At 47.2% G+C, this 21063-nt stretch overlaps 2 protein-coding genes across 13 annotated transcripts in view; both read right to left on the bottom strand.

Moving 5' to 3' along the window:
• Positions 1-576: 576 nt before the first annotated feature.
• socs2 (suppressor of cytokine signaling 2) lies at positions 577-8172 on the bottom strand. 4 transcript variants are annotated; one of them, XM_032588766.1, is made up of 3 exons: positions 7158-8172; positions 3735-3909; positions 577-2905 (listed from the first exon to the last, which is right to left on the bottom strand). In XM_032588766.1, exons 2-3 carry the CDS (start codon positions 3859-3861, stop codon positions 2442-2444), a joined length of 591 nt encoding a protein of 196 aa, XP_032444657.1. In that variant the 5' UTR covers positions 3862-3909; positions 7158-8172; the 3' UTR covers positions 577-2441. The 4 variants fall into 4 exon arrangements, with proteins under 4 accessions (XP_032444657.1, XP_032444658.1, XP_032444655.1 ...); XM_032588767.1 differs by having other exon boundaries at positions 7206-8172; XM_032588764.1 differs by having other exon boundaries at positions 3735-3936; positions 7158-8167.
• Positions 8173-8425: 253 nt separating this feature from the next.
• The window catches only part of LOC116736344 (filamin-C-like), a 35876-nt gene continuing 23238 nt past the window's right edge, over positions 8426-21063 (bottom strand). For 4 of the 9 annotated variants that reach the window (XM_032588737.1, XM_032588741.1, XM_032588740.1 and 1 more), the window contains 19 exons: positions 19887-20134; positions 19398-19490; positions 18989-19088; positions 18752-18892; positions 18254-18382; positions 17980-18153; positions 17696-17857; positions 17291-17494; positions 17067-17219; positions 16347-16469; positions 15971-16228; positions 14979-15248; positions 13442-13579; positions 13143-13258; positions 12936-13068; positions 11335-11514; positions 11049-11267; positions 9511-9717; positions 8426-9440 (listed from right to left, as the gene is read on the bottom strand). In XM_032588737.1, the coding sequence (XP_032444628.1) occupies positions 9253-9440; positions 9511-9717; positions 11049-11267; positions 11335-11514; positions 12936-13068; positions 13143-13258; positions 13442-13579; positions 14979-15248; positions 15971-16228; positions 16347-16469; positions 17067-17219; positions 17291-17494; positions 17696-17857; positions 17980-18153; positions 18254-18382; positions 18752-18892; positions 18989-19088; positions 19398-19490; positions 19887-20134 (3236 nt within the window). In that variant the 3' untranslated portion in view covers positions 8426-9252. The remainder of the gene's footprint in view (positions 9441-9510; positions 9718-11048; positions 11268-11334; positions 11515-12935; positions 13069-13142; positions 13259-13441; positions 13580-14978; positions 15249-15970; positions 16229-16346; positions 16470-17066; positions 17220-17290; positions 17495-17695; positions 17858-17979; positions 18154-18253; positions 18383-18751; positions 18893-18988; positions 19089-19397; positions 19491-19886; positions 20135-21063) is intronic. The other 5 variants (XM_032588738.1, XM_032588743.1, XM_032588744.1 and 2 more) reach the window with 4 other exon arrangements.

Genomic DNA, 21063 nt, shown 5'->3' with positions numbered 1-21063 from the left:
TAAAAAATGTGGCCGATCAAAACTACTTAAACTGTTTGAATATTTAAACTACTTAAACTATTGAAATGTGCTAAAAGTTCAGCTAGGGCATACATAAGAATAAAGGATTAAATATATTTAATAATGTAAAAAAAATAAATAGCGTTTATGACTGCGCCACATTTTTAAGATGAAAATAGTTTTTCTATTTTCCTATTTATAGCTAATAACAGCTGGTTATAAAACAGATGAAGAGAAGCTGATAAAAAGTCAAACATGTAAAAGTTTTACTTCCAGCAGGCGGCGCTGCAGCTCCAGATGGGTGAAGATGTGAATAAATAAAACACTTTAGAACCCAACAACACCTCATTCTTTATGACAGATGAACGTTTCCATTTTTTCCCCGTAGGATAAAAAATTAATGAACTTTAATTAAAAGGTTTATTTTATACTTATCTGAAGAAAAAAATCTTGAGCAGACATTTAAATTTAACTGTAAAATCCTGAAAATTTCACCTTGTTTCCACAGGTGGAGACTCGCTTTTATCCAATTTGATCCAGGAAGTGGGAGGAGCTTAAACAAGACAGGGGGGCCAATCAGGAAATACCAATACACTTTATTAAACAACAAACTTAACAGAAAAAACTGATATTCAAAATCAAAGCATTGTTCTGCTCTTTGGTTTAACTAAAATTTATTGTAAATAACCACTTTTAGTTTTTTTTACTGAATAAATGAACATTTGTCTGAATGACTGTTGGTCGTTTATCAAAGACGTCAAATCATCCTAATCTATCCCAGACTGCTGTGCTTTTAATATTTCATCTGTTTAATCATTCGATCGATAGATAATATTTAATAAATATTCCTGAACAGAGTCAATTTAGCTGTGTCACCATGACAACCATCCTGATCCCGACCAAACTGAACCTTGAGCCCGGAGCTGCTCTGGACCGGCTCGGATCTCAAATAAGCTCCAGGAAGTTTTATGGTTTAATTCCAGGCAGCGATTATCCGTGGTGTTCCTCAGGGCTGGATCCCGGCCCCTTCTCTTCTCCAGGCATGACTTCATGACGCTCCACGTTTAGCAAATTGTTTTCATTTATCACTGATTTCTAATAACTTTCTGAAAGCTCAATAATTTAGCAGATTCAGGTTTTGATTTCCAACTCTTTTCTAAACATGAGAGTTTTTCTCTGATACTTCTCAGATGAAACTCAAATTAAACTGTTTCTTTAGAAAGCAGGATCTAAAATCCACCAGCAGGTCAGAGGTCAAGTAGGAACAGACAACAGCTCAATGGTTGATGTTTTCCTGTAATCTGATTGGCTCACAGCTCCGCAGTACTACAGGTTCAAAGTCTACCGAAGCCTGAAGGGGTCAAAGCAACCTCTCCGACGCTCGTCACCATCGACACGATTGTTTACGTCAATGAGAGCCAAACAGAGTCACGGCCGGCCGTCGGCCAATCAGAGCGCTCCGTTCCTGCTGTTTACCGGGCCGCTCGGTTCTGGATGGAGTTCACCAAGTTCTGCCCGCTTCCAGGGATCCGGCGGGACCGGCTTCAGGAAAAATACCCACACACTTCCTGCTTCCCTCACTTTAATGTTCTACTTCGGTTTTTATCAGAACCAGACCGATCAGAACCAAACAGAACTCTGGTTCAGAAATCCTGTGAGTTTCAATCAGAAAATCTGAAGGAAATCTGAAAAATATTTTCCCTAATTTTAATGTCTACAAATGAAAATTTAATGGGAAAAAAATTTGCGAAAAGAAAAAAAACAAACAAACAAGGAAATTGAAAATTAGATGAACTGGTTACCATGGTAACACACATGAAAAGTAACCTCTGAGAATATTTTTCAATCTGGTTCAGGTTCTGGTTCTGGTTCTGGTGTGATCCTGAGCTGTACTGAAGGAATTCTGGGAGACAGGAAGTGACACGGCGCCTTTAATCATGTGATCAGAGCTGCAGCCAATCAGCTTCCAGAAATATTTTTATAGAAAATCAAGTTGTAAGCAGAACCAAAGCAGCTGTTTGGTTCTGCTGAGACCCGGTTTGCCGAGCCGTGGTTCTGTAGGAGACAGAGATGATACTCTGGGCTCCACCAGAACCGGGCCTGGTACTGATCAGGAACGTTTCTCCAGAACATCAGAGGAACAGCAATAAATATTTTCAACAACCTGAGCAGGAGGTTAAGGGCGGTTCTGCTGCTCTGACCCGTCTCCGACCCGTTTCTCTTTGGGTTTCAGTTGAAATGACCGATCCGTCCGTCCGTCCGTCTTCCTGATGTCAGGATTCTGGAAACCTGTTCAGGAATCTCCAGAACAATCAGAGGAATTCTGCTTCCCGTTACCATGGAGATGGGAGAGGAAACCGGACCGGTTCCCGGCTCCGTGCAGAGACACACGGCCGGTCCGGACGCCGTTGGACTCAGATGGGAGGACCTCTGGACGACCTCTAGACGTTGTAGGCGTAGTCTGTCAGGTAGTCCTTCAGTCGGTTGGGGATGGGCAGGTCCTGGACCCGCCGGGCCGACCGGTTGATGCCGATCCGACACAGGTGCTGCAGCGACGGGACGGCGGCGTACACGGGCCTGATGAGGAGCAGCTGCACGGTGCCATTGGGGCCCGGCGGCGCCGGCGCGGTGCGGCCACCGGTCCGGGACAGCTGGACGTAATGCTCCACCAGGTGGACCACGCTGTCGAATTGCTTCAGCTTGGGCTTCACCAGAACCACCGAGTCCAGTTTGAACTTCCCGTGCCGGAACTCGATGCGCAGGTTGGTGGGGCCGGCGGACGTCATGGTGGAGATGGTGAACAGGAAGTCCCTCTGGGAGCTGTCCCGCAGCAGGAAGCTGCCCTCCGACGAGTCCTGCAGGATCTCTTTGGCCTCGTTGGCCGTCAGGCCGCCCCAGTACCAACCTGGCCCAATCAGAACCAGCAGAACATTTAGCACCTCCAATTCATTAAAACCACAACACGGACGGTCAGCGGCTTCAGAACCGCCGCTAAGAGAAACTATAGCGGGTTGTTAATGTTAAATATATTGGACAACATTATCTGAGTGACTGAAGTGGAAGCTTAGGAGTTATGGTTAGCTTAGCATCGGAACAATTTCAATCCATGACGAAACCACAACACTTAGTCTGGGTCAGCAGCACCACCACAGAACCGTTCTGGACCCAAACAGGGCCAGAACCAGCAGCATTACACTGAAATTAAAAACAAGATCAATGTGTCTAGTTATAGCCAGAGTACTTCAAACTATCAAAATCATTTTTTATATTTTCGTCTTCTCTGGTGGACATTTTTCAAAATGGCCGCCATAGTTTTAATGTACAATATATGTTTGCACTAAAATCAACTGCAGTTATTAGCCACAGCTAATCAAAAAGTTAAGTATGCTAATTACCATTTTGCTAAACAAGAAGCTTAGCAATGCAACGCTAAATCACTAAACACATGAAAAATTAGCAGAAGCTAACACTAAGAAACTAAATATAAACAGCTAGCAGAAGCTAACACTAAGAAACTATGCACTAAAAAATTAGCAAGTGCTAATGTAAGCATACAAATATTAACAGAAGCTAATGCTAAACCACTAAACACATGAAAAATTTAGCAAAGCTAACACTAAACTGCAAAAACATAAAAAGTTAGCAGATGCTAACGCTAAACCACATGCAGAACATCTGGAGTTTATTCCGGGTTGGAAACATTCCCGACCGAAGCAGGAAGTTCTTCCTCCCACCTGTCTTCCTGAGCTCCTTCAGGGCCGAGGCGACGCGGTTCTCGTCCGACTCCTCGGTCCCGGCGCCGTCGTCGGCTCCTCTGGCGTCCTCAATGGCTTCCTGGGATTCGGAGGACTGGCAGGTCATCGGACAGATCCGACCTTCAGCCTGCAACTCGGAAAACCACCGGAAAACCTGGAAAGGTTGGTGGGATGTGAACGGCTGCAGAAGAAGACGGAAACAGACGGTTTTGGAGCCATCAGGACTCTGGGAACACTCAGATTAAAAATGTCTTTTCTCTGGGCTGCAGCTGGGACATCTGAACAGAACCAGAACTTTGATCCATTTATCACATTCAGACATTTTCCTGATTAATTCTGTTTTTAATGTTTCATCCGAGTCGCTAACTGGAGATCAGCTTCTGAAACTTTCCACTAGCCACCATCACAGAGTTTGACAGGTCAGCCATAGCCCCGCCCACATTTCATGAAATATTAATTTCCTGCTATTTAATTAATGAATAAATTATGTATTAATTTAATTTTGCCCCTTTTATTCCTCCGTAGCTCAGTAGGTAACAGTCATCTTCAAATCAGGAGGTTGTGGGTTTAATTCCTGCTTTCTCCATTTCCTGTCGAGATGACCATTGGTCCCACTGGTTCAGTTTGGTACCACTGGTTCAGTTTGGTACCATCGGGTCGGTTTGGTACCATTGGTTCTGGCTGCTCAGTAACAGCCTGGGTCAGTTGGGTTAGTTATTAGTTGCTGGTCTGCAGGTTCTCAGCTGCTGCATTAATAATTAATAACTACATAATATTCATATTTAAACAGATCAGCTGCTGGGAATCCGCCACAACAACAAACCCCAGATTCCCTGGAATCCAGATTCAATTCCAGTCATGGAATCTGATCGTTTTGGAAAACTGATCCTGGATCAGCCGGGAAAAATCTGGATCCACCAACTGAAACACGGAAGAACCAAGAAACATCTGGAAAAGTTCTGGTTCTGGAGCTTCTCTCCAGAACCAAATGATCCAAAATGTTCTGGTCCTGGTTCTGGTTCTGATCCAGTTCTGGACCAGATCACAGCACAGTTAGTTTGGTGAATCTGTGGGACGCTAGATACGGAACAGAGGAATAACATCCCTTATTAACATTATTAGACTTTGGACCTGAGCAGGATCTAATAATCCGGATCCCAGGAATCTGCAGGACGGATCTGTTTGCTCCATTTCTAGAAAGTCTCTTTATCTGGTTTGTTATTTGACATTCCTGCAGCCTGACGCAGCTCACCTGCTGAGGAAAACACCTGAGTGAGGCGGCGACACTTCCTGCAGCAGAGATCCCGAGTCGGGATCCTGAGTCGGGATCTCAACGGATTCCTTGTGTTCAGGAGGAGTTTTTCCAACAAACACCAACAGGAAGCCTCGTTCTTTCAGGTTTGCATTCAGACTTTTAATGTTGTGGGTTTTTTTATCCACAAGAAGCTGCAGATGAACACATGAATTTGTTCAGAGCAGATTCCCAGAGTCTTGCTCACATGAAACCCAAGAGGAAAATTAGATCAGCAGATTCTAACATCATGTAGCGGAGCTTCAATCGGACCCGCTAACCCAGAGCTTCTCAGCTCCGGTCCCGCTCTGCATGTTTTAGACCAACAGCTGATCCAAATGACTGCATGACCTCGTCTGCAGCCATCAGCACTGCAGGCTGTCGATCACCACAGAGTGGATCCAGGTGTGGATCCACTCTGAAAGGAAACACCTGAAACGTGCAGGGCAGGAGGCCCGAGGACCGGAACAGAACCAAACAGAACCCTTTAAACAGGGCTTCGTGCCTCAGTCAGGACTTCCTGGTCTTCCTGCTCTGCCTCTGGACAAAAGAGCCAACAAACTGCAGGGATCAACCCAAACCCTCCCAGTGACCTTTGACCTGGACCTGAAATAAACATGAAGCTCCTCAGACAGGAGGAAGATCTGGATCCTTCTAGAAAAGCTTCCCAAGAAAGAATTCCTAAAAACATGACAGTTTCCTCCAGGAAGTGGAGTAAAACGTCAGAGTTAACCCAGTAAACCCAGTTAGCGTTAACCTGGTAACCAGTTAGCGTTAACCTGGTAACCAGTTAGCGTTAACCTGCGGCTGTAAGGTGAGACTCGTTCCCTTTGTTTCCTGTGGAAAACCCGAAGCTGCTTGGAGTTTTTCTTCTCTTTGTCCTGACTGGGAAAACCAACTGGAAAGGAAAACTGGTTTCCAGTGGGAACCAGGAGGTGATTCTCCTGGTTTCCAGTGATGCTCCTGGTTTCCAGTGGGAACCAGGAGGTGACTCTCCTGGTTTCCAGTGATTCTCCTGGTTTCCAGTGGGAACCAGGAGGTGATTCTCCTGGTTTCCAGTGATTCTCCTGGTTTCCAGTGATGCTCCTGGTTTCCGGTGGGAACCAGGAGGTGATTCTCCTGGTTTCCAGTGATTCTCCTGGTTTCCAGTGATTCTCCTGGTTCCCGGTGATTCTCCTGGTTTCCAGTGATTCTCCTGGTTTCCAGTGATTCTCCTGGTTCCCGGTGATGCTCCTGGTTTCCAGTGATTCTCCTGGTTTCCAGTGATGCTCCTGGTTTCCGGTGGGAACCAGGAGGTGATTCTCCTGGTTTCCAGTGATTCTCCTGGTTTCCAGTGATTCTCCTGGTTCCCGGTGATGCTCCTGGTTTCCAGTGATTCTCCTGGTTTCCAGTGGGAACCAGGAGGTGATTCTCCTGGTTTCCAGTGATTCTCCTGGTTTCCAGTGGGAACCAGGAGGTGATTCTCCTGGTTTCCAGTGATTCTCCTGGTTTCCAGTGATGCTCCTGGTTTCCAGTGGGAACCAGGAGGTGATTCTCCTGGTTTCCAGTGATTCTCCTGGTTTCCAGTGATGCTCCTGGTTTCCAGTGGGAACCAGGAGGTGATTCTCCTGGTTTCCAGTGATTCTCCTGGTTTCCAGTGGGAACCAGGAGGTGATTCTCCTGGTTTCCAGTGATTCTCCTGGTTTCCAGTGGGAACCAGGAGGTGATTCTCTTGGTTTCCAGTGATTCTCCTGGTTTCCAGTGGGAACCAGGAGGTGATTCTCCTGCCTACAGATTAAAACTCAGATTAAAAAGCAGAGGAGAAAAAAACTGAAATAAACGAATAAACCTTAAGGAACTAAATCTTCCTTAAAGTTGCCCAGAACTGCAGCAGCTTTAAAACCACAGGAAGGGAAACAGAGTAACGTTCTTCCTCCTGCCAGCAGTTGGGTTCTATTCTGGTTCGGTTTTAAACAGCAGAATCTAAGAATGGACCGAACCCGAACAGGAACATCTGCTGTCTGTGCTGGTTCCGCCCAGAAGGCTCGGACCGTCGAGTTACATTTAAATGACAGGAAATTTAAACGGAGTTCTGCAGGACGGTTCAGTTCTACCTGAGTGGTTCTGCTCACCTGGAGAACCGCCCTCCTGGTAGCACCTGGTGCCCAAACTGGACCCACCTGCCGGGGAGGTTCCGATCCAGCCGCCCGCTAACAGCTCCGGGTCGTCCGCCGCCAACCCGCCGTCATGCCAGCGGAACCGGGTGTACACCTGCAGACTGGGTCCGGACGCTTCCGAACCTGCTCCGGCTCTAGAACTACTAATGGCGGCTGCAGCCGACCCACGAGGGGCTGTAGGTGGATCAGAACCGGCGGTCCGTCACGCAGCTCCTAGCAGCCGAACCACCGAACCAGAGTCCGTGGTCCTGGTTCCTAGTGGAGCGGCGCGGCGGTCCGGAGCTCCATAAACAACAACACCGCAGGTTTCCAGGAACTTTCCAGGAACACGGTCACGTGACGCTCACACTCGCACATTTAAGGTGGACCGATTAGTTCGGGCCTTCCGTCTCTGTGAGGACCGGACAGGACCAGACCGGACCGGGGTTCTGGCCCGGCCCGGTCCGCAGGGCCCCCTGATGGACACTGTCCTCAAGATGAAGAGATGTCTTCAGTTAAAGAACCGGAACCGAACCGGGTCTCACAAAAACAGGAAAAGCACACACACGCACACACACGCTTAAACAAATACACATTCACCTGTTTTTCTGACTGTGGGGACCTGAACGGATTTGGTTACCTGCGGGGTCCCTTAACGCTGCGAGGACATTTCTAACATTATTGACCTCGTCCAAATGCCAGTGAAGTGATTCCAGAAAGAATTCCCGTTGTCTTACTCATCCTTCCGTTTTTCTTTTTATCAGTGAATGAAATGAAGCTGGAAACGATCCAGATCTTCTTACAACTAAATTGTTCAGCGAGTCTCTGATTCTCTCCAAGCAGAAACTGAACAATTCTTTTTGAATCATCTGGGTCGGTTGGTCCTTAAACAGTTTGCAGACAGTTCGCCGTGTCTCTGCTGCCCCTTGCTGGTCGGAACCAACTACAACATGACTGGAGTTGAGCTCAGCTGGATTTTGTTTGATTACACAAGAACAACTCTGGTTCGGTTCAAATGTGAATGCCAAACGGACCAGAGAGCTCCAAAAGCAGGACGTGAACGACAGCACACAGCATTCTGGGTAAATACTACCAAATCAGATACACTGGCCTTGCGCTAGCAGGAAAAATGGCATTTTGCAGGCTGTAGGTTTTCTTTGGAGGTAACCGTTCTTCTCCTGTCAATGAGAAGTTTGGTGATTCCTGAAGAAGAAACAGCGAGGAGCAGAAAGAGCGGAGCAGCATTGACATGGAGGTTGCAGAGGAAGTTTATTATGCCTGCACAATGTCACCATGACGAAGGTTTCACTCATACAAAACTACAAAATGTCACTCCAGTACTATGTTAAAACTCAAAGGCAACCGGGTGACGGATCAGACCCGGCTCATTTCACCAGTAAGACCATTTCAAAGAGAGAATAAATAAAAAGTCACAGCACAGTTTGATGCATCAGCAGAACCCAAACATCTGGAAGTCTCCAGACAAATCCAGAATAAAAAGCGTCTGCTGCTGAAAGCTGCAGAGCCGGTTCCTCCTGCGGTTCCAGTCTGAGAGCCAAGACCTTCCAGATCGAACTGCAGCATGGACATTACGTTTTAAACTGAAGCGACCTGGACAGAGCTGGACCTTCTTCCAGGCTTCCTGACTTCTGCAAAGTGTAACAACAAGAGTAAACTCTCAGCTTCATTTGAAGGAACCAGGCGGGTTCCTGAACGATGTTTCCTGGACAAGCAGGTCTGAGCTTTGGTTGGCTGCATGTTCGTCAGACACATCAGGTCCATCTCTGCTGGGCGCTGGCCTGGCAGAGATGGACCTGATGATGAAGAGTCCTGCTGCAGTCAGCAAAGATGAGACGTTTCACATCCTGGATCGTCTGGTCAGCAGCTGAAGCAGTTCAGGTCGAGTTCTCCAGAGGAGCAACAGTCAGGATACAAGGCACCACATTGCATCACATTGCATATGGTAAGCTGATATAAAAGGTTAACATTTGCTGCAGGAGGACAATCATGAGAAAATCCAGGAAGTGAAAAGTTTTCAGTGCCTGGTGGAGGATGAGATGTAGCAGAGGCTCTAAGAGACGATGACATGGAAAGGACTTCCTGGGATGTTCTCGTCCCCCCACTTGACGATGAGGATGTAGCTGCCCTGCTCCTTCACTGTGTACGTCACGTTGTACATCCTGTTGCCCATGTGCTTGACGTAGACCTCCTCGCAGGGTGTCTTCGGACCATGGACCCCGACCATCAGCATGTTGGTGCCTGCAGAACAGAACACCATCAGAGACGTTCAGCAGCGTCAGGAAACCATCTGCTTCGCCTCGGTTCTCACCTGCTTTGCTGCAATCCACTGTGAATGTGTTCTTCTGACCAATGAAGGCTTTGGAGAGGCCGGCACCGCAGGAGACGACTTTACTGGTGTCGGAAGAGAACTTGGGGAAGGAAGTGAAGGCCCCGCCCATCGCTGACGTCTTGGTGACGGTTTCTACGAGAACAGACGACGTCTCGTGGAGGTTGTGACCCCCAGACAGGCGAGGTCCTGCAGGAAGAGAACATTTGACTCTAAGAGAGAAGGGAGATCTCCTACTGCAGAGGAACTGAATCAGATCTGATGGTTGGAAAAATCTCCAAACTAGAAGGAAACTTCGTCATGGTGGGACCCATCAGGAGATCCATCAGGAGCCAGGGCGATCAGGCATGTTGCAGAGCATTTCTATCTGTGGTACAACCGTCTTTCTGGGTGAAAGAGGTTCTGAAGCCAATGGCTCCCAAAGTCCTGATCCATCTTCCTCTGACGAGCCCGATGATGTCAAAGGTCGGCTAGTGGACCGACTGATCTGACACTAATCTGACAACCTGGCTCATCTGACCCCAGGTCATCTGTTGCAGCACATCACGAAGCTTCTGAGCAAAGAACATCTGGTGCGTTCAAGCATCTAGAGTTCTTCTAGATCTGGTTCTACAGAACTGAATATTTAGTTGGTTCTAATCTAGCTAAATATTTAATTTACAAACTGAAACCCTAACCCTACCTCAGAGTCTCTGAGACTCATCCCAGCTAAATGTTTAGCTGATCTTCAAACTCAATTGCAGATAAGCGGAAGTGGACTATCAAAATAAAAACTGGATCTTGGTGAGCGACTGAATCTTTCAACGCTGATGTATCACTGCTTTAACGGCACTGTGAACGTCTGCTTTAAAACGGCTAATCCTTTGTTTGAAGATGAAATTTTCAAGAAACAAGAAAAAGAATTTATGATAAAGGGAAGGGAAGAATTGATTCAAAGGATCTTTATAAAGAGGTTCAGAAGAGCCAGCTTTTGTTTTGGTGGTCCGGTTATCGGCAGGTGAATTTACGTTTTAGCCAAAGGTTTGGAACCATTGATATTCTGGAGCCAGAAAAGCTCTGGTGCAGTGCTGGAACCAGTCTGCTGGTTTTCTGATCAGGAGTCGGGATTATTTCAGCTCAGTAAAGCCCAGTAGCTCCAGAACATTTAATGTTTTCAGTTGGATAGTTGATGTCTAGCTGGAGCCTCTGGATCTTTCTGGTCTGGACGAATCTTAAACATTTGGCGACACACTGGTTGTTTCTTTCAGCTTCTTCAGATGCCTTTTCCTGGTGGGAATACTGTAGCAATAATGTATAAATCAGATCTTGTTTTTCTAGTTTGAAGTGAAGCTGCTTCGAGGAACGGCGCTATCTTTAGCAGGGAAACATCAGGCTTCCAGAGAACAGGAGCACAAAGACAGCTTTGTTCAGGGAATGTCAGGGAACATCAGGGAGTCACGCTCTAACTGGGTTTTCCCCGAAGGGAAACTCCAGAAACCTTCAGATCACCACAAATTGACCTCAGAGGACCGCTGACCCACCTGATACTTTGGCTTTGAACGGGCTGCCCACAATGTGCTGGGGTCCCCCATACTTGATGGAGATCAGGTAACTCCCTGGAGCCATGGGGGTGTAGGACACCTTGTAGCCCTCGGGTCCCTCCTGACAGTCCATCTTCACCTTCGATGGTCCATCGATGGTCACAGAGAGCGCTCCAGCTCCAGCATTGCAGGTGTTCACCATGAACTCTGATGCTACACCTGGACAAACACCAGTTTAAAAGTCTGCTGATGTTTACAGACATGAGTATAATCATACGGTGTGTACCCGTGGTTCCTCCTTCCAGTCCTGGACCAAAGGCAGACACGAGGCCTGGATCCCCAACCTGTCCCGGTTCTCCCACTCGGATCTTGAAGGGACTGCCGGGAACATGGCTGCCATTGAAGCGAACGTCTATGGAGTGAACACCGTTCTCCTTGGGGATGAACCTGATAGCGTGCTGATCTGCTGAACACAGAAACAGAACCTTAACAGAACGGTTCTCTTGTTCTGGAGCCGCCTCAGGGCCACAAACACATGTTCAGCTCAGAAAGACGTGAAATGTGAAGAGGTCAGACGTAAACCCTGAAGTTCTCCAAGTCTGTACTGCTTAAAAGTCACTTCTAAAATAATCTAGAAGAAAAACAACCGTCTCTTTAAGGCTGCAGTAACACTAGCCTAGTTCAGTTCGCTTCAATCCAACTCCAGTCTGTCTGTTTAGTCAAAGTCCGGTTTGGTTAGTGAGGTGTGAACACTAATTGACCTCTGACCTCTAGTCCTTCAAATCTCAGTCTGGGTTCAGTTGAACGCCAAGCGGAACAGAAACTCCAAACGCAGGAAGTGGACCACAGTGCAGCGCATTCTAGGTAAATGGAAAAAAAGCTAACGTGCTAGCCTAGCGCTAGCAGCAGAAATGGCTCCTGGTTTTAGCCAAAGACTAAAGAGAAATCCTCCAACCGCTACAATGTGACGCCTCCATTTTGTTTCCATCTGGTGAAGAAGGAAGTTGCTCTCAGTGTCTTCAGAGGTTTTTGTGTTGTTTCCTTCAGTGGTTCTTGGTGCAGCGCCCCCACAGGCCAGGAGGGGAACAGGTTGGTTTGACTCAGAACCACAGCAGCTGGAGGTGGAGCAGATGTTGATGTTTTGTTCCAATCAAACCGGATCTACAGGACTATCAGGGGGTAACTGTCTTTAATTAGATCGTTAATCAATCAATCAATCAAATTTTATTTGTATAGCACATTTCAGCAGCAAGACATTTCAAAGTGCTTTACATCATTACAAACACAGAAACACAATGCAATATAGAATCAATAATCAAAACAAAGCATTAAGTCAAGTTCCATCCATAAATTTGTAATTGATTACATTTCAAATACAATTCTAAACAGGTGGGTTTTTAGTTGAGATTTAAAAGAAGTCAGTGTTTCAGCTGTTTTACAGTTTTCTGGAAGTTTGTTCCAAATTTGTGGTGCATAGATGCTGAAAGCTGCTTCTCCTCGTTTGGTTCTGGTTCTGGGGATGCAGAGCAGACCAGAACCAGAACCTGAGAGGTCTGGAAGGTTGATACAACAACAGCAGATCTTTAATGTATTGTGGTGCTAAGCCGTTCAGTGATTTATAAACTAACAGCAGTATTTTAAAGTCTATTCTTTGAGCTACAGGAAGCCAGTGGAGGGACTTTAAAACTGGTGTTATGTGCTCTATCTTCCTGGTTTTAGTGAGAACGCGAGCAGCAGCATTCTGGATCAGCTGCAGTTATTTGGATATGATATCTTTACCTTCTTCCAGTCCTAAACTGACCACATGTAATGTTGAATTTGCTGAAGACGGACAGCATCGTCCCTCCTGCTCCTATGACTCTCCAGGTTGGACAGTTTGGCTCTTACCGCTGTCCAACTCGGTGATGTAGCACTCCTCCGTGGCCCCTGATGGAGTGTGGATCTTAGCGTCTATGAGGCCTCTGGCTCCATTCAGCTGCACGGCGAAGGAGGCCTCCTGACCCACCTTCAGCCCCATCTCCTGGACGAACAGAGGAGCAATGTGTCGGTACAGACAACATGTTTCTCCTCCATCTGGTTAGAAGATGTTCTCACCTGCAGGCTGGTAATGGTAAGGTGGCGGGCGTCGTCAGACAGGCTCGCCACGGGAACGATAAACGGAGAATCCGGGATGTGTTCGTCATTGAACTTGATGGAAACCTCATAATCACCTGCAAGTTCCAAACAGAAGAATCCTCAGAGTCTGGTGGTGATCCTGAGGGATCTACTCTCTCTAGATGTTCCTACCATCCAGCATGTTCTAATCTCCTCAAGGCGATGCCCAACAGGCTGTGACATGCTGCAGAATCAGCCTGAAGTTCATAAATCTGACCTGAGGTCTGCTCCATTCTTACCGGGCTCCTGCACCACGTAGGAGACGCCGCAGGATCCGTCCTTTCGGTCTTCAAAGGTAATCTCAGCTTTGCTGGGTCCTTCCACAGCAATCGACAAACCGCCAGCTCCAGCTTCTCTGGTCCAGATGCTGAACTCAGCTGCAGAAAAAACACAAGTTCTCCGTCACAGCACAGCCGCAGCTTCCCAGAGCCCAAACAGGACTTTCTTATGGTATGGGTGCAGAACTTGGATGCTACCTTCCAGGAAGCTGAAGAGCACTGAAGGCAGAGGTGGGCACTGCTAGCTACAAAGTTAGGTGTGCTAATGCTAATTCAGAAACACTAATCAGGATTTCCTTCAGTGTATTGTAAGCCTGGCGGCACGCCATGCTTTACTAGCCCCCCTCGCCAGGCCAACGTTGCTTGTTTTTGTTTTTAGAAAAATTAACAATCCAAACAAAAAATAATAATTTTTAATAAGAATTTAATCTGGATTGAAAGCGTCTCTGTTGCTCTCAGTGTTTCACTGGCGGAGCAAATTTATTTCTAAAAGATAAGTGTATATTTTAAAGCCAGGGGAGCGGACCAATCACACCGCAGGCGCCTCTGCATGTTGCCTCGCGCTGCCACTGCTTGATCTCTGACCTTTAACCTCAGGACGGATCGCGCGCCCCTCCTTTCACTCAAACCGGACACAGGCTGACCTGCATGGATATTTACAGCAACCCCCCCGTGGGGAATTATTTTTCTTTGACGAACTCCACATTGAGTTTAAACCGCGCTGCGTTAGCTCTGGTTGCACAGCTTTATGTGAACCGCATTAATAACTTGTAGTCAGAAGTGTGTTGAGGGAGCGATGAGAATGATTTATCTTTGTGAACAAAGAATTATGTGGGTTTTTACATCTCAACACGCTGCCCCTGAAGCCCCTGAAGCCCCTGAAGCCCCGGGGGTCTGATGGAGCCGCGGACTTAATTTGGATTAATCAGAAGTGCAAATAATTGATATTCATTTTAATTGTATTTTTTGATTTGTTGTTCTTAAGATTAGTTGTGGGTTTAAATATCATTTCACTGGCCATGTTTTCTGGTAACATATAATTACCCGGTAATATCTTTACATTTCCTGTCTACTTAACATCTTTTAATACAAAAACACGGCGGACCGACTGCCAGGCTGAGCAGGTTTACTGGAGGAAACAATAGTTCTGCTAATATTAAAGTGTTTTATAACTACCAATATGAAATTTAGCTTAAGCTAACGCTAAAGCACTTCAGAACTGAAATTAATTTAGGGGAACCTACGAGTGCTAAACATCCTGTAGGATATAAAGAAACCAGAAAACTATGCTGCAAGTTCTTAAAAGTACATTCTGTATTATATATTTCTATCAGTTTTTTTCCTGCATAAAAACAGAAGTTAGAGAAACGAGACCCAGAAATGTTTTGCTTCCAGTAAATATGTAGAGAAGCAGAACCGTCCATGATACAAATGTTTTGTTTTTTATGATGTAAATGAATAAAAACCACATTTTACATCAACAAAAGTTAAAGCCTACAGGGTAGTCCTGCCACGCCGCGGTCCAGTCCGGTTCCTCCAGCTCGGACCTTGTGGGGCCCTCCCTCCCCCAGGGGCCCCACGGTGAACTGGAAGGGGCTCCCAGGGACGTGCTGGCCCCGGTACTTCACACTGACAACGTGAGGGCCCATCTCCTGAGGGACGAAGCGGACGCTGTAGGTGCTGTCCTCTCCCTTGATGATCTCTGCGTCCTCCGTCTTCCCGCCGGGACTCGTCACCTGAGCTGTCATCTCCTGGTTCGCTGCCTCACCTGAGGGAAGAGACGGGGGACAGACGGGACAGAAGAGACGGGGGACAGACGGGACAGACGGGAGGACAAAGACATCACAGGTCATCAGCTGGGCGGAGTGAAGCGAAACCTAAATAACTCATTTCTTCTTCAGCTGCGTTTAGACTGGCGGTCCTCTTTGATTCTTATTTTACATATTAATTATGTTTTTGCACCACTGCTTTATTTTTCTCATGCAGAAATAATATATATATAAATATAGTGAACCCAGTTAGTCCAGCTGTTAATGAGTAAAAATAAAACAACTAATATTTACTCCACCAGTTTGAGGCTGAATTACATATTTATATTTTATTAATGGGACAAAGATATTAACAACTTTACACAAAGTTTCATATCGTCACATTCCTAAAATAATGTTGTTTTTTTGTTGTTGTTTTTTTTTACCAAAAATGATTTATGCAAAAACAAAAAAGAGTCACCACTTCTTTTTTGTTAAAGGATTAATTAGACACAAATAAAACAATAAAATCACTTTTGGCAAGAAATCGACAGGTCTTTGTTTTAGGAAGGTGACGATATGTTTCTACTGTCAAACAGGAACAAAACACTGCCCCCATCTGTTCACACTGTGTATTGCAGCACCGATGGGACTTCATGTGCGGTTGGAGGGAAACCTGAGAGCAGTTTGTGGTTAAAGACAGAAACCAAGCAGCAGCAGGAAGAGCTTCAGGGACACACACCGTCCTGCAGCGGCAGGCGGCTTCCGGCCGGCATCCCGCTGAACCCGCTCAGACCGTCTCGGCCCAGAAAATCTCCAAACACGTCCCTGAAGGGATCTCCTCCGACCTGCGTGCTCTCCTCCACCCGGACCTCCCGCTTGGTCTCTCCGGCTCGGGTCTTGCTGATCTCAGTGCGCTCGGTGCGGGTGTAGGTGTGGCTGCTGCGAGTGAAGGTCCGGGTCAGACGCTCCTGAGCAGAAACCATCTGAAACCAGTTTCCTGCAGCCGGCAGGCAGGAAGGAGGAGGACAAGAACAAGAAGGAGATGAAGGTGAGGAAGCAGGAGGCAGGAAGGGCAGAGGAAAAGGAGTGGAGCAGAAGATGAAGACAAACTCTACCTGGTATTTTCAGGTTGAGGTCACAGGTGCTGCCCACGGTGGCGATGGAGGGGGCTTGCCGCCTCCTGGTGATGCTTTCCTTCACTCGGCCTTCGCCAAATATTTTAACAGTGAACGGACTTCCTGTTTGGAAACACCAACAATGTTAAACTAAACCGAGTCAGAATCTGCAGATTTAATCAGTTTAGAAACCAACAGATCCCCATTGGTTTTTGGGTTAATGCATATTTGTGAGTATTGTCGTGCCACATCAGTATGTTGCAAATTTTCTGCAAAAATGATTAATAACTATGGGTTTAAGTGATAGTAACTCCCACCTGCAGGTGGCAGTATTTCTGTCTCAGTCTGACTTTAAGTCAGGTTATCATCCACAATTGGTGAGGAACGAAAAACAAAATGTTTAATAAAAATGTATTAATGAGTACAAAATATCACAAAATTCCTTGCAAATATTTCTAAACCAGCATCACAGAAACAGGATGAAACCCTGGAGGGACTGAGTAAGTTAAGTATAATCTGTGTTTTCAGATTCTGCCTGTAGGAGGCAGTGTTAATCTACATGTTCGCTTCTCTAATTTTCACCAGGCTTTTTGTCTGATCCGATGCGTTTAAAGTTGTAACAGCACCTAGTGCTCCACAAACCGTTCCTGGTGTTTGCTCCGCCTCTTCCTGTTTCCCAGCATGCATGTCAGGAGGCAGAGCAGCAGCTTCTGGCTTTACCTGGAACATGCTGGTCAGCAAACTTGATGTTGATGATGTAGTTCCCAGGTTCTGTAGGGCAGTAGGTCACCTTACACGTCCCGTCGTCCACATCCTCACAGTTAATATCCACTTTGCTCGGACCCTCGATGGACAGGCCCAGACCGCCATAACCTTCCAAACAAAACAGACTGTCAGAACCGAAACCCCGACCCAGACACTGAGCAGGCGGTATGCATCCTCACCGGCATTCCTGGTGTCCACGATGAACTCTGCAACCTCGAAGGTGTGTCCCTCCACCAGGCCCTGGCCGTAAACCTTCACCCTGCTGGCGTCGCCGATCTCTGACTGACCCACCATGATCTTAAACGGGCTGTTAGTCACATGCTTCCCACTTTTCTTCACGCTCACCACATGTTCACCCACTTCCTTCGGGGTGAAGGAGATTCCTGCATGAACGACAGATCAGACATCACTTCCTGTGACATGTTGAGAAATGCACAAGGTTTCTGTCCCGTTTTGTCCCAAATGAAATCTATCAAGACGTTTCAGGAACTTTCTTTGCTCAACAGTGAGGAAACCAATTGTTGAAAATGCCAGCAAAGTTTCTTAGGTCGGGCTCTGAACCCAGGTGAGACCTGGACAGGTACCAATGTGTCTGTTGGGGAGCCTCTTCAGGAGACACGGCTCTTCGTGGCCAGATGGCGCTCTGATGGTTGCCATCAGGCTGCTCAGGTCCGTCTCTGTGATCTTTAAGGAAACGTCTGATGCGGTGCCAACGTTGAGCTGCGACGTCCTCTTGGCGTCGTCTCCTGAAGAGGAAACATGAAGGAGTGAACAGTGAACCGGCCCGGTTGGCAAGAAGTCGGTTTATTCTCTTAGCACGGTCCAGACTCAGACTGATTTGATTTGTTTCCCTGTGGCGTTTCCGTACCGGTGATCTTTGCCATAAACGGGCTTCCCGGGATGTTTTTGTCATCAAACTTGACGATGATGCTGTAGTCTCCAGGCGCGGTGGGCAGGTAGGACACCGTGCACGTCCCGTCTTTGTTGTCTGTGCAGCTGATCTCTGCTTTGGACGGACCTTCAACAGCCAGGGACAAACCTCCTGCAGAGAGGCAGAGGACGCACCATGACGACGTTCACCTGCTTCACGTTCAGCTTCCTGTTGACTGAAACATAGAAAACCTGCTTCCTGCTGCCGATACCTTCTCCGGCGTCTTTGGTGACGATGGTGAAGGTGGCAGGCCGGTTCACCGCACCGTGGCTCAGGCCGGCGCCGAACGCTGTCACATGACCGCTGTTGATGGCATCAACGTAGAACTGCAGTGGACTTCCTGAAACACACAGGAGGGAAGCAGTTTTACAGAAGGTTCTGGTTCTGCTGGAGGTTCTGGTTCCACCAAAGTTGAACTTAGCTCCTTCTTCCTACAGCATAAGTCTTGTGTTTAAGTGCTGTTGTACCAGGAGGCATGAACCCAAACGGCCCGTCCCACTGAGAGGAGAACCAGAACCTGGAGTGTTTGTGGTATGAACTGGTTTCCCTTCTGACCCGTTTAGCTGATCTCAGAGAGGATCAATGGTTGCAGGTAACAGTGAAACATGGTTCAGTGAGTGCAACCGGAGCAGGGAACATCCCGGTTCTGGGAGTCAGATCAGTGAACTCAAACAGGTCCAAGTGGATCGGAAAGTCTGGCAGCAGTTACCTGGGATGTGGCTTCCGTCGTATCTGATGTCCATCTCATGCAGGCCGCGCTCAGTCGGCGAGTATTTCACCATCACCGTCCCGTCCTTGTTGTCAGCGATGTTTGGCCGAGCCGTTCGACCCGACGGCATTCGGACCTCGCCTGCGGGAAACACCAACCGGGTTTTAACTCGTTACAGCGACGGAGACGTTTCATGAAGTCATGAAGTGTGAGCAATGGATGCGGTGTGTGTCGTACCCGAGATCTCTCCTGTCTGCACGGTGAAGGGAATAACCAGGCTGAAGGGACGCAGCACCGGCTCCATCCCATCCGCAGCGCTGATCAGATCGTCTGTTGCCTAAACCGGAGCAGAGGGGAGGTGTGTCACTGGTAGCATACAGGGAGCTTTGGGAACGGGTCCAGAAACAAATGGGAGGAAAATGAGTGGCTGGAAGAGCCAGCGGTCCATCACAGCTGGTTCTGACCCAGCAGGACCAAACCGTGAAGAGATGAAATGAACTTAAAGCGAAGCTTTGGTTATTTCAGCCCAGTAGGTTTTCATGCAGCAGCTGGCAGAGGATGGATCAGGGAACCTGGGTTGTTATTGACCATGAGGTGTCAGTGACAGAGTCGGTCTGCAGCAGCAGATTAACGGCAGCGCTGATACCCAGTGAGGGGAGAAGCCTGCGTAGGGCGAGTAGGGCTGCTGCGACTGAACCTTGTCACATGGTTCCTCGATTATTGGCACGGTTTCACTCGCCTGACGAGAACAAGATGCAACAGTTAGAGCAAACACAACAGTTAGCTGAAGGCAAACACCTAAATAACTCAGGCTGAACTCAGCAGGTTCAGTCAGTCGGAGGCTGATTACTCAGATTATCCACTGGAGACGGAAAACAGATCATATTAAACAGGAACTAGTTTATTTTTATCAATGTATCATTAATTAAACTTCCAGGAAGAAATGTCTGAAGTTTCCACTGAAACTTGGGTTCCCAGACTAACCCAAACCAGGACTAACCAGAAAACAACCCCAACAAGACTAAACCTAACCAAACCAAAACTCAACCTAAACCAGGAATAAATCCAACCCAACAGAAACTAGGACTCAACCCAACCCAAACCAAACCCCAGCCAGTCTGCAGTTTCTACTCACCTCCACGTGGAAGGGGCTGTTGGGAATCTGCTCCCCTCCGAACCGGATAGTGATGATGTACTGGCCGGGTTCTGGAGCCGTGTAATAAATATCAAATGTCCCGTCGGCGTTCTCCACCACGTCCACATCCAGCTCCGCTCCGTCTGGCGTCGACACCTTGCAGGTGACTTTACCTTTCCCAGCATTCTTTGCGTCCACGGTGATGACCGTTTCCTCTCCGATCTGGATAGTTGGACCAAGACCTGAACCTGATGAGGAGAGCAGGGTGTCGTTGCCTGATACCAGCTAACCAACTGGGACCTGTGGGAACTGGGTTCTGATTTTCAATCATGCATGAGTCTAATTCATTTCCTTAGCATTTTCATTTCTTTTCTGGAACTTGTGTTCATCAAGAAAGGAACTTTCCAAGATGAGCAACTCTGAATCCTAAACATGCTTTTTATTTCTCATCCTAAACACTCGGGTTCTTTGTCTGAAAGAGGATCATTGACTCATAACCTGCTTGTCACACCTGGTTACCAATTGGACGGAGGTGGCTTGTTGGTTTGGTTTTAATACTGTAAGAAAAATTGAGGATTTGACGTCAAGTCCTGCCAAGACCACAGCTGAAGGAAAGACTAGACCTACAATCAGACTCTGCATGTGAGCCAGAGGTGGGAAAGCTGCCTTCACCAGGTCCTTCCCAGAGACAGTCTGGATCTGTGTCTGAATCCAGAGAGACGTTCAGAGGACCTGAAGAATCCAGGCTGGGTGGATGACCAACTGATCTTCTCTGGTTCCAAGATCTCAACAGGTTGGTTTGAACTTTGAAGGCATGAAAACAAGACATTTGCTCCACATTAACTTGTTTGTAAGTGAATCTGCTTTGAGACCAGTCATCTGACCTGGGTCTCTGTGAACCAAGTCAGATTCTAATTCTGCCTGGTAACAACTGACAGAATCTGGGTTTTATCAGGTGGACCTTCTGGAGACGCAGCTTGGCTGACCGAGCAGCTGAAAGTTTTCTCTCAAAGGTACGTCCAAGGCCTCTGCCACCAACTAGATGTTTTAAAAAGACGATTTTGATGTTTTTTCCTTCTGGATTTGAGAAAATCTGCATCTCTATATGGTGATACCTGTAATACCTCCGCTCCACCAGCAGGTGGTGCAGCTGTAGCTAACACAGTTCGACAAAGAC

The sequence above is a fragment of the Xiphophorus hellerii genome, chromosome 17, assembly GCF_003331165.1.
Source record: "Xiphophorus hellerii strain 12219 chromosome 17, Xiphophorus_hellerii-4.1, whole genome shotgun sequence".
In the NCBI taxonomy this organism is placed as follows: domain Eukaryota; kingdom Metazoa; phylum Chordata; class Actinopteri; order Cyprinodontiformes; family Poeciliidae; genus Xiphophorus; species Xiphophorus hellerii.
The sequence above is the reverse complement of the archived record's forward strand: the minus strand, read 5'-3'. Positions and strand labels throughout refer to the sequence as shown.